At 40.7% G+C, this 14,239-nt stretch overlaps 2 protein-coding genes across 2 annotated transcripts; both read right to left on the bottom strand.

Annotated features, from left to right (window-relative positions):
• Positions 1 to 8,184: 8,184 nt before the first annotated feature.
• LOC146000605 (uncharacterized) lies at positions 8,185 to 9,156 on the bottom strand. Its single transcript, XM_083138360.1, has one exon. The coding sequence runs from the start codon at positions 9,154 to 9,156 to the stop codon at positions 8,185 to 8,187; it is 972 nt and encodes a 323-aa protein (XP_082994486.1).
• Positions 9,157 to 9,228: 72 nt separating this feature from the next.
• On the bottom strand, positions 9,229 to 13,281 carry LOC146000604 (uncharacterized). The gene has a single exon (XM_083138359.1). The coding sequence runs from the start codon at positions 13,279 to 13,281 to the stop codon at positions 9,229 to 9,231; it is 4,053 nt and encodes a 1,350-aa protein (XP_082994485.1).
• Between the last annotated feature and the right edge of the window lie 958 nt (positions 13,282 to 14,239).

Genomic DNA, 14,239 nt, shown 5'->3' with positions numbered 1-14,239 from the left:
CGTTCTCATCGTTGCGGTTAAACAGAGTGAACGGAAAAGCGACGTAAAAGTAGGCTAAATACAAAAATTTGCAATATATATATTAACTGAAGAAAACTGTCATTTACTGCAGGAAATTGAAAAACTCACCGTACCTTTTTATACCGTATCACCTCTTATATTGCAGAAATTGGCGTGTAAACCAGAGTGTTCTAAAAGTATTATCTTAAAATTTGTGAAGAAAATATTATGACGAAAATAACTGTAATTCCAGAAAAAGCATTCCTATAACATTAAGTTCTTGCCAGTCAGAAATAACCTATGTATTTGCAATGAGCAAGGCTGTTCACGTGTTCAGCCATTGACTGTTACAAGGTTTGCTTTGTCACCCTAATGGGAAAACCCTCTACCGAGTAGCTGAAATATAGTAAATACTACTATACTGCTAGGGCATAAGTCATCTCCAAGAAATGGAGCACAGATTTTTGCACTGGAAGTTATAAGATACTTGTTTTACACAGTAGCAATTTTTGAATTTTCTGTCGGGACGAGCAGAAGCCCCGCCTCCACGCATTTCTAAGTGATGACGTCAGAGGACCTCCTGTCTGTGGAGAGGACGTTTTTAAATCCGTGACGTAGGAGGTAAATTTCAGCGGTGTTTGAAGGCTTGTTTCTCGAGAACCGAAACAAATATCGCCGAGATATTTTGCACATCTCATGTTTGTGTCATTATCTGTAAAATGAATGGATTTAAAACGTTTTTCATGTCAAAGTGGAAATGTCCATTAGTTATTCTTACTTGATTCGTCGTTACTTTCAACTGATAATCTCTACCTCCTTCTTTACTTTCAATTTATAATCTCAACCGCACTAAGAGAAATTCCACATAATTATAGCAGCCACTGTAATCAACAAAAATTTATTCAATCCAAATCTCATTTGTGAAGGTCCTGACTGTTTGCCATGGCCACTTTCCACAAAGAGCCAGCCGGCAGTGAATATTTTGCCCGTGGAGAAATCATGAAAGAATCAGAATGAAATTAAACAGGTGGTGCCCTTTCGCAGTGGTCACGGAGGGGAGGGGGTGGCGAGGGCAGGGGAAGGGCAGGGAGAGGCATGGTGGAAAGTCTTCCCACCATGGGGGGTAGGCCCACGGCCTGTGCTCTTGCTTCTGGTTTAGGACACAACCGAGAAGAATTCCTAGTTCCCTGATATGTCGCTATAGGTGTCTCTGTATCGCGCCAGGGCAGGAAAACTTTTTTGATGTCAACCTCCAGCGTACTCTTAACGCCATTGGACTATTTCTTGTGGGGTCGTATGAAGAGTATGGTGTACGAGACTCCTGTAGAGCCAGAGTACGAACTGCTGGCACGAGTTATGATCGCTGCACAAGAGATTGACGGGACATAAGGTGTGATGGAGCGAGTGTACCTGAACATGATTCGTCGATACAATGTGTGTAACGACGTTGGTGGTCGTCACATCGAGCCACTTTTGTAGTTGAGCAGTGCCGTATGCAACACATCCAATGCAGAAGACAGAAACAAATTGTTGCGTTTCACTGTCGACACAGGTATTATTGTGATCAATGATAGTACGTTTCTTTTTTGTTCCCTTGGCATTGTTATCAAATAAATTTGTTTGTATTATGGACTGAGTCAGTCACGCGTCATTCACTTCTGTACCTTATGTAACACGTCATTTGACATGGTTGTAATAAATTATTACACTTTAGGTCATCAGGCGATATTCTGACGTCATGTACTGGCTACCCGGTTGCATACCAACACAGGCACATCCGTGTTGTAGCACGGACACGGTAGGTTTCTGGACATGGGTTCCTATTCCAAATATTGTCTACTCAGTCCCCTCTACTAGCCCTAGAAGTTTGTAAGGGGAATTTCCGAGCACCCTGTATACGTGTGTGTGTGTGTGTGTGGTGTGTGTGTGTGTGTGTGTGTGTGTGATGGTGTGTGTGTGTGTGAGAGTGTCTGCTGCTTCCCCCCACCAATCTGCAGTGATTTCGACCCTGTCTAAATGTATTGTTATTTTAAAAATTGCGAAGAATATATGACGAAAATAATTGTAATTCCAGAAAAGACATTTTTGTAACAATAATTTCTTGCCAGTCAGAACTTATGTATTGGCAATGAACAAGGCTGTTCACGTGTTCAGCCATTGACTGTTACCTTACCAGTATTGCTTTGTCAGCCTAATGAAAACCCTGTACCGAGTGGCTGAATTATAGTAAATACTGCTATACTGTTAGGGTATAATTCATATCCAAGAAATGGAGCACACATTACTTTTACACTGGAAGTTACAACAAGATACTTGTTTTACGCAGTGAGAAATGACTGTCGCATGCTAGTTTACGGGGCGAGCAGCCTGCACGCATTTCTAAAGGATGACGTCAGGCCTGTCTAGTCTGTGCAGAAGACGTTTTCAAATCTGTGACGTAGAAGGTTAATTTCAGCAGTGTTTGAAGGCGTGTATCATGGGGTGGACAGTCTTACGCATCCATTTCGACGCATCTTTGAGCGCCGGGGTCATGTCCACGTAGTTCAGTTGGTACCAAGGTACCTTTATAAGGTAGGCCATTCCCGAGGTTTCGAGATTTTCTCCCATGATTCTGTGCGCGCTATGACGTCATTAAGAGGACAGAATGGAACTTACTTCGTTATCGTATACGGAAGCTTGAGATAAATGGGTCGATTATTTACTTATACACACTTTTTCTTGAATGCCAGTAGAATGAGAACAAATCAACCTGTTTGTGCTCTTGCCACGTGCAATAATAATAGAAGAAAATCGCCTGGAATAAAGTGATCATTGCTTCCCAAAAAAGAAGTTGCTGTAGCAGGATTGATTCAATTTGTTCCTCCAAATTTCGGACTTACTCAGTGGTGCAACCACAGGGTAGGGCAGGGGCATTGTCCCCCAACCTTCGAAGTCAATTCTAGGGGGGGGGGCAAACATTGATGGCTAAAGGCACCTGCAGGGGGCACAGAGGAGAAATTGCCCCCTTCTATTTCAAATTTTATACAAATAAAAATACATTTCGTAAAATTTTCTTGCTCGCTTTGCTTGCTCGCAGTGCCAGCTTTTCTCAGTCTCGTCAAGTTCAGAGACGTAGCTAGGGGGCGTCGGGAGTCGGCCATGGGCGCCAAATAATCTAATTTTTAAGAAAATGTGAAAGAGAGAATGCCTTGGCGCCATGTGATATTATTTGTTCCTTATTAAATCAATATTGTTTTAAATTGCAAACATTGGATCAAAAAATTTTCTTTCTCGCTTCGCTCGCAATATAATTGTTTTTTGTAATGTGATATATTTAAATAATATGTTTTGTATATATGTAATGAAAAAAACTTTGAATACGTACATAATTTAGTGTTAGCATCTTGCATATGTATTTTCTTATTTTATGTCGCTCCATGTTGCATATGTGTAAAACATATAAAAGTTATACATGTTATATGTACAAAAAAAATATCTTCGGCATGCATTTATCATTCATTTTCTGACATTCAAAAATACAGTTTGTGTGCTTGTTTTCAATTATTAGCTAATGTAAAATTTCTGGTGTTGAAAAAATATTTCAAATAGTTTGTTCCAAATAAATGCTTTAGCACAGACATCTACCTACCTTTTGCGTAATTTATGAGGATAATAACGTCTTTGATACTACCACTACTACCACTAGTAATAATAATGCCATTATTAATGTTATTATTATTACTATTATTATTATTGGTACGTTTATCCTGGTACTTTCTCCCTCCAGATAAAAATTCGTGGTTGCGCCTCTGGCCTTATCTTCCACACTCGCCTTCCGTATCATCACGTATGCAACTTTCAAAAACCTTTACACAATCGGAACTCAGTTTCTAAGTATTGCTTCATTGAATATTGAGTGCAAGATAAGATTTATTAGCTTTGAAGTTGAAACATCGTCCGCGAAAATAATGCTTTGAACATCTCGTAGGTAGCAAACACTAATTAACAATTGCACTGTTACTTTACTTTATGTGCGTTTGTTGAGAAATTGTGCTGAAAATATAATGTACGACTTACAGGACAGGCGTTTCTCCCCTGCACATCCTTTCAATCTTCTCGTCAATGAGAAGAGCTGTCATGTAAATAATGACCAAAGAAGCTATTCAATCAGGCCCGTAGCCAGGAATTCTTTGTAGGGGGGGGGGGGGGGCGAAGTCAATCCTAGAGGGGGCAAATTTTTAATATATTGTGTCGCATTGGCACATGTTATGGTAGGGTACACAGAGGCACTTGCCCCCCTCCCCCAAAAGCTATAAGTAACAGAAAAGGGATGGTATCTTGAAACTGCAACGAACAAAAAAAAACTTTGAGCAACATCAAATAGCAATATTTCGATGATGACCTTTCCAGGTTGCCAAAGAATATAAAGTTTAACATAAATAGGCTAATAGGGACTGTACCTACTTGATATTGTAATTGATTGATTTGGTGTTTTAAGTCCACTTTATGCACACTAAGGCTAATTGGGACTGGACCTACAGTTTAAAGTGGGATCCGAACCATTATGTGCCTTCACCCTACTTGATATTTACAGGTCGATAATGTTAATTGATGACTAACAACAGCTTTGGGCCTGTCTGCAGAACTGATTAAGGGAGCCCTTTATAAATCATGCTTCATAATGATTCCCTCTAGTTTCCAGTACGCAAGATTTTTTACGCACAAAGGAATCTATCGAGAATCCAACAACACCATTGTGTTGTGTTGTACAAGCAAAATCGGATTAATTACGTAATAATAATTAGGATCTACACTTTGATGGAAAAAACTGTAATACTTTTTTTGACCTTGCTAAAACATTAAAACATGGGTCCCTTAGTCCACCACGGACTCTTATTTCCTTGAAACGGGAGACTCCTGCATCACTACAGACAATGTTTGCCTACTGGTTACGTTAACCATTTTGCAAAATATTGTGTGAATTGTATTATATTATAGTTGAAATACATGTTTCGACACGTGACAAAATATAGGAATCCCTTGATTGACCAATGCTTGGATTACAGTGTCATCATTAATATTTGATATTAAGTTTCATAGAAAGAAATTGTTTTAATAGGGCGCAAATAATTTTACGGGGGCTCCCAGGGCCGACTCCCGCCGCCCCATATAGCTATGGCTCTGAACTTGGACTATAAGAATAGGAGAAATTGTGAGCGAAGCGAGCAAGATAATTTTACGAAATGTATTTTTATTTGTATAAAATTTTAAATCGAAGGGTGCAATTGCCCCTCTGTGCCCCTTGCAAGTACCCTTGGCCGTCTGGAAGAAAAATGCAAGGAACACGTCCTCCCCGATGGCGCAGTGGTAGCGTCATCGCCTTGAAATCAAGGGGTTCCGGGTTCGATACCCGGTGGAGGCACGAAGTGGTTCTGATCCCACTTTAAACTGTGGGTCCAGTCCCAATTAGCCTTACTGTGCATCAAGTAGACTTAAAAAACCAACTCAAACCAAACCTACCTGTATTATTAGTAAAACACATTTTATGTGTGTGTTGGATATGGTATGAGATTTAATTAGGAAAAGCGATGGATAATGTAATATTTATACAAAGTAAATTAATGTATTATGTTCTTACAACAAATGTAACTATTACAGAATAGGAAGCCAGTGACGAAATTAGCCGTAAGTTTTTTTTTTAATTCCTCGCAGTAGTAAATATTGTTACAAATAAAATCCAAAAATTTAGATCCTCAACTCAGGTGGATAAGAGACCAAATTATAATTCTCAGCTTGCATTTACCTCCGATTATTAGAAGTATCATTTGACCGAAAAGCAATCTCTGACTGTTGGCTGATAAATGTGACGTGTCTAAAATACATGAAAACGTAACAGCATAATCGTTCCATTATTTTTGTTTTGTATTTGTATTGCTTTTGTTTTATTTCAAGTATAATACACCTTGGCTAATCGCAAAGATGAAAATGAATGGTGAGTAGATGAAATGGATGAAGGGATGATCACAAATCCATGTGGATCACAAACAGTACAGAGTAATACACAGATTGTTGGTTGTTGATTATTGGATTGTTGTTGATCCCTTCGGTCCTCGACCCGAACTAGCACTACACCGAGGCTCCGGAAATTCCGCTGTCGTTAATGTCTTCAGCTTTGGACTCCAACTGAAACTATTATTTTTTTAATAGTAGTAGACTTCGTTACTTTACGGTATTTAGCAGCGGCGTGCATTCTGGATACGCAAGGTACGCACTGAGTACCCACAACACCGTAAGAAAAAAAAAATAATTTCCCCACCTTCTCGGAGCATGAAAATTCAACTATCGTCTCTCCGAAACCCCTTCCACTGCCAGAAATTCTATCTTCCGTCCGAGAACGCTGCTGCCTTGTGCGAGTAGCCTGGCCCTCCAGGCAGTCCCGAACGTCTGCCCGAATGATCCCGATTGTGCCTTCGGTGTTGCCCGCACCCACCCCATCCACCGTGGCTTCTGCCGATTTCCACGAGCAAAAGCTGCTACCTCTGTTAGGTACCCTAGAAATTCGGAGGGCAATCCCCATTGGCTCCGATCAGCCCCCACCATATGTTTGGGTCTTCCCGCGCTCAGCCCACTCTGCATTTTCCTGTTCAAAACACATGGTTCTAAGAAGCCAGGGTACCTAAGATTTTGGCAGCGTCTGCAGTGTTGGTAGTAGTCAACATATATTTTTTTTCTAATGTTTAGTTTACTAACATTGGACAGACACGCTTAGATAAATTAATCCCTGTGCTTTGGTTGCAATAAAAATGCGTTATAAAAAATGATTACTGACATACAAATCGGAGCGGAAGGCAAGAAAATGTTTATCGGGAGGTGAGGGAAATGGAGTGATCGACTGAGCATTGCGTTTTACCTTAAACCCCTTTCGGCGTCGTCATGTCAATGTGTCAGAAGGAAATTATATGGAAATTTGCATGTTTCACACCATTCTCAGGTCTTTCTCATTCTAGAGATCAAAATTGTATTCGTGTCACTTTGCATTTCTGCTTATGATAAGGATGGGTGTTGACTGTTGACCCGACGATATAAATGAACGAAAGAAAAAAACATAAACACATTGCTTACTATGGGATTCGAATGTACCCCCGCTCCCTTACGTTGCAAAGTTATGTAAATGGACGTTACATTGTGCCCAACATAAGGGTGCAACATCATATTGGCGGTGGGGGGGAATATCTCAATCTACACACACGCGCGCATATTTTACATATATACATAATATAATTATGATATACATATTTATAATGTCATTCAATATAAAAAATTATGAATTTCTAAATATTTAAAAATGCATTATTAATAAATACATAGAAAGAAAGAAATTTGTTACTTTTATATACATCAGATATTTATAAAGTAGCAAACTAATTCATTTACTAACGGGTTAAAGATGTCAATAAATTACAAAAATAGTTGGAATCGTTTTATTATGCAATAGTTTTTCTATTAACATCATATTTATATTTGTCTTGCATTCTTGTTTTACTTATATTGTACATATTTTGCTATTGGTGTAGATCTGTTAAAGATCTCTTGAAGAGGTAGTGTATGTTTTCAATATTATCCTTCATCTTTCATTGTTATAACAAAAACTCTCCCCCCCCCCACCGGGAAATTTTGGTGTGGGGATTTTTGAGGCCAAGATTATTGGTGGGTGTTCGCGCCCGTCATCCAACAAGAAAACACCTTTCTTGTTTCGGCCGCTTGTTGTAGCATTTCCAGGAAGGTACTGGTGCTGTAGGTAGACTAATACACATAAATGAAACACTCAATTACATCAAACTGATGTATTCGTTGCAAAATCTACATTAATTGCAGCCAACCTGCAATACATCTCTGGTACAGCGTCGCTTCTCACGTCACAGACTATTCACTCTCTCACTTTCAGTAGGCACTAGTGTTCAGAGAATAAAATGGCGGCCATCTTGGCTCCAAAAGCACAAGGTACGGAACATACCGCCCACCTTGAAATTATTAATTTCAACACTTTACAAAGTACATACATAGAACACAGTTTTGATGAACAAATGTAAATTGAATACAATTTTCCCAAAATTTCCTACTGAAAATGACAACACAAAATTAAAAAGAAATTGAACGAACTAATGATTGCCTTTTATGCATAAATTTTAAAGTTTAAGTTCTTTCTCATCGGTGTTCAACTTCACTCACTGGTAAAAGGGACAGCTTCACTGCTGGCCTCTTGTAGGTTCCTTCACTGGTTCTCACTGTTGCTGCTCTAACCAATCCATCTTCACCTGGATGAATGTTGATTACTCTGCCAAGTCTCCACTGTTGAGGTGCAAGTTGATCATCTCTGACCACAACCAAGTCATCGACCTGTAGATTCCGTTGCTCCCTTCTCCACTTAGGACGTTGTTGTAACTGAGAAAGATAATCCCTACACCATCTGCGCCAGAAATGCTGTGTCAGCCTTTGCACGAGCTGCCACTTCGACAGTCTGTTCACTTTTATTGTAGCAAAGTCCCTATCTGGAGTAGCTATCAATGCATCTCCTATTAAGAAATGGCCTGGAGTAAGTGCCTGCATATCATTGGGATCACTGGATAGAGCAGTTAACGGTCTGGAATTCAAACATGCTTCTATTTGTGTTAATACTGTATACAATTCCTCAAAGGTAAGTAGGGCATTCCCCACAACTCTTTTGAGGTGGTATTTAACTGATTTGACACCACTCTCCCACAAACCTCCTGCATGAGGATTACGAGGAACATTAAAATGCCACTGGATGCCTAAGCTGCTTAGAGCACTTGAAATAGTTTCATTGTGCTTTGGTTGTTTTGCCAATCTCATGAATTGCTTTAATTCTCTATTAGCACCAACAAACGTTGTTCCACAATCACTGTAAATATTACTGGGTTTTCCACGACGAGATACAAATCTCCGAAGTGCAGCCAAAAACGTCTCTGTAGTACCACTACTCACTATTTCTAAATGAACTGCTTTCGTTGCGAAACAAACAAATAAGGCAATATAACCCTTATACTGCTTACGAGAGCGTCCAACCATTTCCTTCAACAGTATGGGCCCTGCATAATCCACACCACAGTTTATAAATGGACGAGAAGGATTGATTCTAGATTCTGGTAAGCTACCCATTAATTGTTCCCCAGCTTGTGTACAAAAGCGATGACAAGTTACACATTTCTTCACAATGTTACGCACTGTATCTCAGCCTCTCAGTATCCAGAATGTTCGTTGCAATGAGGACAACACTAACTGAGGACCAGCATGAAGATTAAGTAAATGTTCATTTTTAATTAATAAGTGAGTCAATTTGTGCTTTGCAGGTAGCAACATTGGATGTTTATGGTCCACTGTTATTCTTGCTTTGTGTAGCCTCCCTCCAACACGAATGACACCTGCCTCATCAACAAAAGGAGCCAAACACAATAACCTGCTTTTTGTTGGCAGAGGAATTTTAGCTTGTAAACAATGTAATTCTGCTGTGAATTCACTTTTCTGAGCTTGTTTTACAAGAGAGGTCGTTGCTGTCATAAGCTCTTTAGTTGTCAATGCTCCTTGCCTTCTCTGATTCACTGACTGACGAGTATTGAACACAAATCGTTGGATCCATGCCATTATTCTCTGCATTTTAATAAAGCTTGAATATCTACAGATCAGATCTTCTTCTACTGTACTGTACATAACTGTAATGGCAATCTTCTTCTCTTCTTTTGTAACTTCTTCCAAAATTTCGTTGCTTGTCTCATGATGATCAAACGTTGCCAATGAAGTTGTTTGTAAGAACTCTGGTCCCGCCCACCATAACTCACACTGAGCTAAGGCTGATGCACTGATACCTCTTGTAGCAAGATCTGCAGGATTTGATTTTCCCATGATGTGAGACCATTGTTCACGACGAAGACTCTCCTGCACTTCTGCCACTCGATTTGCTACAAATGTTTTCCACCTGCTTGGTGTTGAGGATAACCAAGCAAGCACAATGGTAGAATCAGTCCACACACATGCATCTTCCAATTTGTAGGATAGTGCATTGGAGATTACTACGAGCAATCGTGTCAATAAAACTGCCGCTGATAGTTCTAGCCTTGGTAGAAACATTTGCTTGATTGGAGCCACCTTAGTCTTTGCTCCTACCAACCTCACTTCAACATGACCATCGACATAAACTGAGCGAAGGTACACTACCGCACAGTATGCTTGTTGTGATGCATCACAGAAACCCACTAATTGACCAGCAATAGCATTTTCAGATACAATAGCACGTTTGATTTGTAATTGTTGCAGTACAGGAAGTTCACTACAAAAATGTAGCCACAGTTCGCATGTTTCCACGGATAATGCCTCATCCCAGCCCAACTTTTCTTTCCACAATTCTTGAATAAGTATTTTTGCTTGTATGACTGTTGGGGATAAGAAACCAAGAGGATCAAACAATTTTGCAATATCAGATAACAATAGTCTTTTCGTCAATGTGTGACGTTTTGGTGGTAAAGTCACAAGAAAAGTGAAGTGGTCAGCACCAGGATGCCACCTTAGACCTAACGTTTTCACAAGTTCACTGCAATGGATATCTAAAGGCACATTCGTTTCTCTCAACTCTACAGGTACTGCTGTCAACACTTGTGGCGCACTAGAAGACCATTTACGTAACTCAAAACCACCCTTTGCTAGTAACTGTATCAATTGTGACTGCAATTCGATAGCTTCTTCCACATTGCTGGCACCAGATACCAAATCGTCAACATAAAAATCATTTAATAACACTGGGGCTGCTAATGGAAATGCATTCATTTCATCAATAGCTAACTGCTGAAGACACTTTGTTGCAAGATAAGGTGCACTGGATGTCCCGTACGTCACCGTGAGTAGCCTATAGTCCCTTATCAATTCTTGAGGATTGTCGCGCCACACTATTCGCTGAAAGTCTGTATCTGATGGATGCATCAATATTTGTCTATACATTTTGGAAATGTCTGCACACAAAGGAATTTGATGCTTCCTGAACCTGAGTAACAATGGAAAGATATCACCTTGCAATTTTGGCCCAACTTGAAGCTTATCGTTGAGACTAACCCCTGTTGAAGTCACTGAACTGGCATCGAAAACTACACGAAGAGGTGTACTGGTGGAATTTGGATTGATTACAGCATGATGCGGTAAATAGAAACTATCACATGGCTTCTTTTTCACTTCACTTGCAGGAACAGGCTCCATATGTCCCAAGTCTAAATATTCATGCATGAATTCTGAGTAATTCTGATGAAAAACAGGAGACCTTGCAAACTTCCGTTCCATTTGCTTTAATCTCGCCACAGCTGTTTCACGAGAGTATCCTAAGGGAGGACTGTCTTCCTTGAATGGAAGGCCCACACTGAACTTATTGTTTTCTCGAACATGAGTCACCGAAAAGTGCTGTTCACATTGTATCTCCTCTAATGTCAGAAGCCTTTGTCTTGGGACCTCCTCTACCTCCCAGAACTGGCGAAGTGCACTATCAAGACTGCAAGATGCATGAAATGATGCTACTGCCCTTACCTTGGGAAAGTCCACACTGCCACAAAGAATCCAACCAAGAACAGTACGTAGTGCAGTAGGTGTTCCCTTTGGCCCAACACGTTTGCCACTTTGCATAAGAAAAGGAAACAAATCTGCTCCAAGTAAAATGTCCACCGGTTCCATCACATAAAACCTTGGATCTGCCAACTTCAGTCCTTGAATATGTGTCCACTTCCTGAAATCTGGTAAAGGTTCCCTGGGAATGTTTCCTGTTATTTTAGGAAGTACGATTGCCCTTGTGGTGAATGTTTTCCTTCTGCTACTGGGTTGGAATTGTAGATTCACTACTGCACTGCCTACACCTACACCTGTTGCTGTAATCCCATTCACAGTGATGTCTGCCTTATGCTGACGTAAACCTAACGTTTGCACACAGCGTGAGGTCACAAAAGAAGTCTCGGAGGCACAGTCTAGGAGCGCACGAACTGGTTGATAAACACCATCTCTTCCCTTCACATAAACAACTGCAGTGGATAGCAACACTGGCTTTAGTCCCTTGTCTCCTTCTCCAGCCACATGAGAAGAAACTTCTTGGGGGGAAGTTGTTGTTTCACTAGAGTCACTCTGCTTATAATAGTGTAACAAAGTATGATGCTTTTTATTGCAAACGCGGCACGCCCCTGAGTCACATACCGATGCCCTATGATGACTTTGTATGCAATTATAACACAAACCCTTTTCTCTAACAAATTTAATTCTGTCCATTACCGAAAGGCTTTTGAAGTCTTTGCACTTGTATAGCGCATGATGCAGTTTACATTTTTCACAGGTATCATCTGACACTGCATGATACACACCCTTGAAATGGGAGCTATTGTGAGTCGACTGCTTCAATCTCTGAGCACTGAGATTTGTAGCTGATAATGCACGAGAACGCTGATCAAGAAAGTCACTCAACTCCTGAAACGTAGGCAACTCGGTTGTCTTTAATGAAAGTTCCCATTGTTGTCTAGTATCACTGTCCATTTTTTCTGTCACATGAAAAACTAGGATAGGATCCCAATGTTCTATGGGAATGTCCATCACTTTCAACACGCGAACACACTCGGTAGTTGTGTCTAGCAGGCTACGTAAGGCTGCTGCGGATTCACGTTGCACTTTGGGTTGCGCGACTAAACGCTTGATTGTGTCCATAACAATTTCCCGTTTGTTTTGATAACGCGAATTTAGAATGTTCCACGCCTCTGCATAGTTATCATCAGTCACCGACATGGACTGGATAAGCAATGCAGGTTGCCCCTTTAACGAAGCTTTCAAATACTGTAGCTTTTGTGCACTGGATAACTGTTTGTTTTTGTCCACCGACGCGATAAACAAATCACGGAAAGAAAGCCACTCTTGTAATTGTCCCGTGAACACAGGAAGCGAGAGCTTCGGGAGACGCACTTCACTTGTTCGTGCTTCTGTCGATGACGTCACCGTAGCTTGAGTCTGTTGCTGCTGCAACGAACAAAGCCTGCACATGGTTGCATCCAAACGGTCTTGAATACAACCGATTTCACCGTCATAACTCTCAAAAGTTGCATCATCACACGCACTAGCCAGGTCTAATAATAACTGTTTACAATCGTCCGTTAATTGTTTGGCTTTGTTTACCGATAACGCGATTGTCACATTGTCCAGTAAACCCGCGTTCACTTTATTCTCAAGGCGAGTAACTTCTCGCTTGAGCACAGTCTTTGCTGCCGATATGGCTTCCATGTTTATTGAGTCGCGCACAGATTGTTGTTGTCCAAACTACAATGCACGCACGAAACACTTCCTGGCACTACAAAAGGTGCACTGAAACTGGTTACACGTAGCAAACAGTATGTCAATGTATTTATTCACAGTTCACGAATGCACGCTAGCACAAAAGTGCAACACAACGAATGCTGATCGCAGGCAACATCCGGCACAAGGAGGACCATGTTCGCGCCCGTCATCCAACAAGAAAACACCTTTCTTGTTTCGGCCGCTTGTTGTAGCATTTCCAGGAAGGTACTGGTGCTGTAGGTAGACTAATACACATAAATGAAACACTCAATTACATCAAACTGATGTATTCGTTGCAAAATCTACATTAATTGCAGCCAACCTGCAATACATCTCTGGTACAGCGTCGCTTCTCACGTCACAGACTATTCACTCTCTCACTTTCAGTAGGCACTAGTGTTCAGAGAATAAAATGGCGGCCATCTTGGCTCCAAAAGCACAAGGTACGGAACAGTGGGGGAAAATCCGTCCCTTCCCCCTCAGGACTTCGAACCCTGCCCAACATTTATTTGAGCTTTTGAAGTGTGTTGGGATGAATACCATTCTATTCTGATGCATTTTCTACGAGAGTCCGTAATTTCTTCATTGTACAAAATATCTCGTCGGCTGACAACCCTGATCCATTCATCTACAAATGTGAGTGGCTATTTCGAGGAAGGAGACACTTGTTACCGCGAGAGGTTGACGTTTTTTGTTTCTTCCATCTTGCGTGTGAAATTTGCAGGGTTTCGTTCTTATTATTGTTTTGTCAGTGCGGTGAAGAGGGGAAATAGAAATAATATGGAATCGGGAGTTGTTGATGACGTTCTGGAGAGGGGTTTTGCGTCATATAGTTATGAAAAGAAAGTGGAAATAATCCGAAATGGGAGGCCTGTTCCTGAATTGGAGGACTTGTCTCAGGCAG

Source organism: Lepisma saccharinum, chromosome 16 (assembly GCF_977018435.1).
Source record: "Lepisma saccharinum chromosome 16, izLepSacc3.1, whole genome shotgun sequence".
NCBI lineage: Eukaryota > Metazoa > Arthropoda > Insecta > Zygentoma > Lepismatidae > Lepisma > Lepisma saccharinum.
Note: the sequence above shows the minus strand (reverse complement) of the source record. Positions and strands in the feature narration are given on the sequence as shown.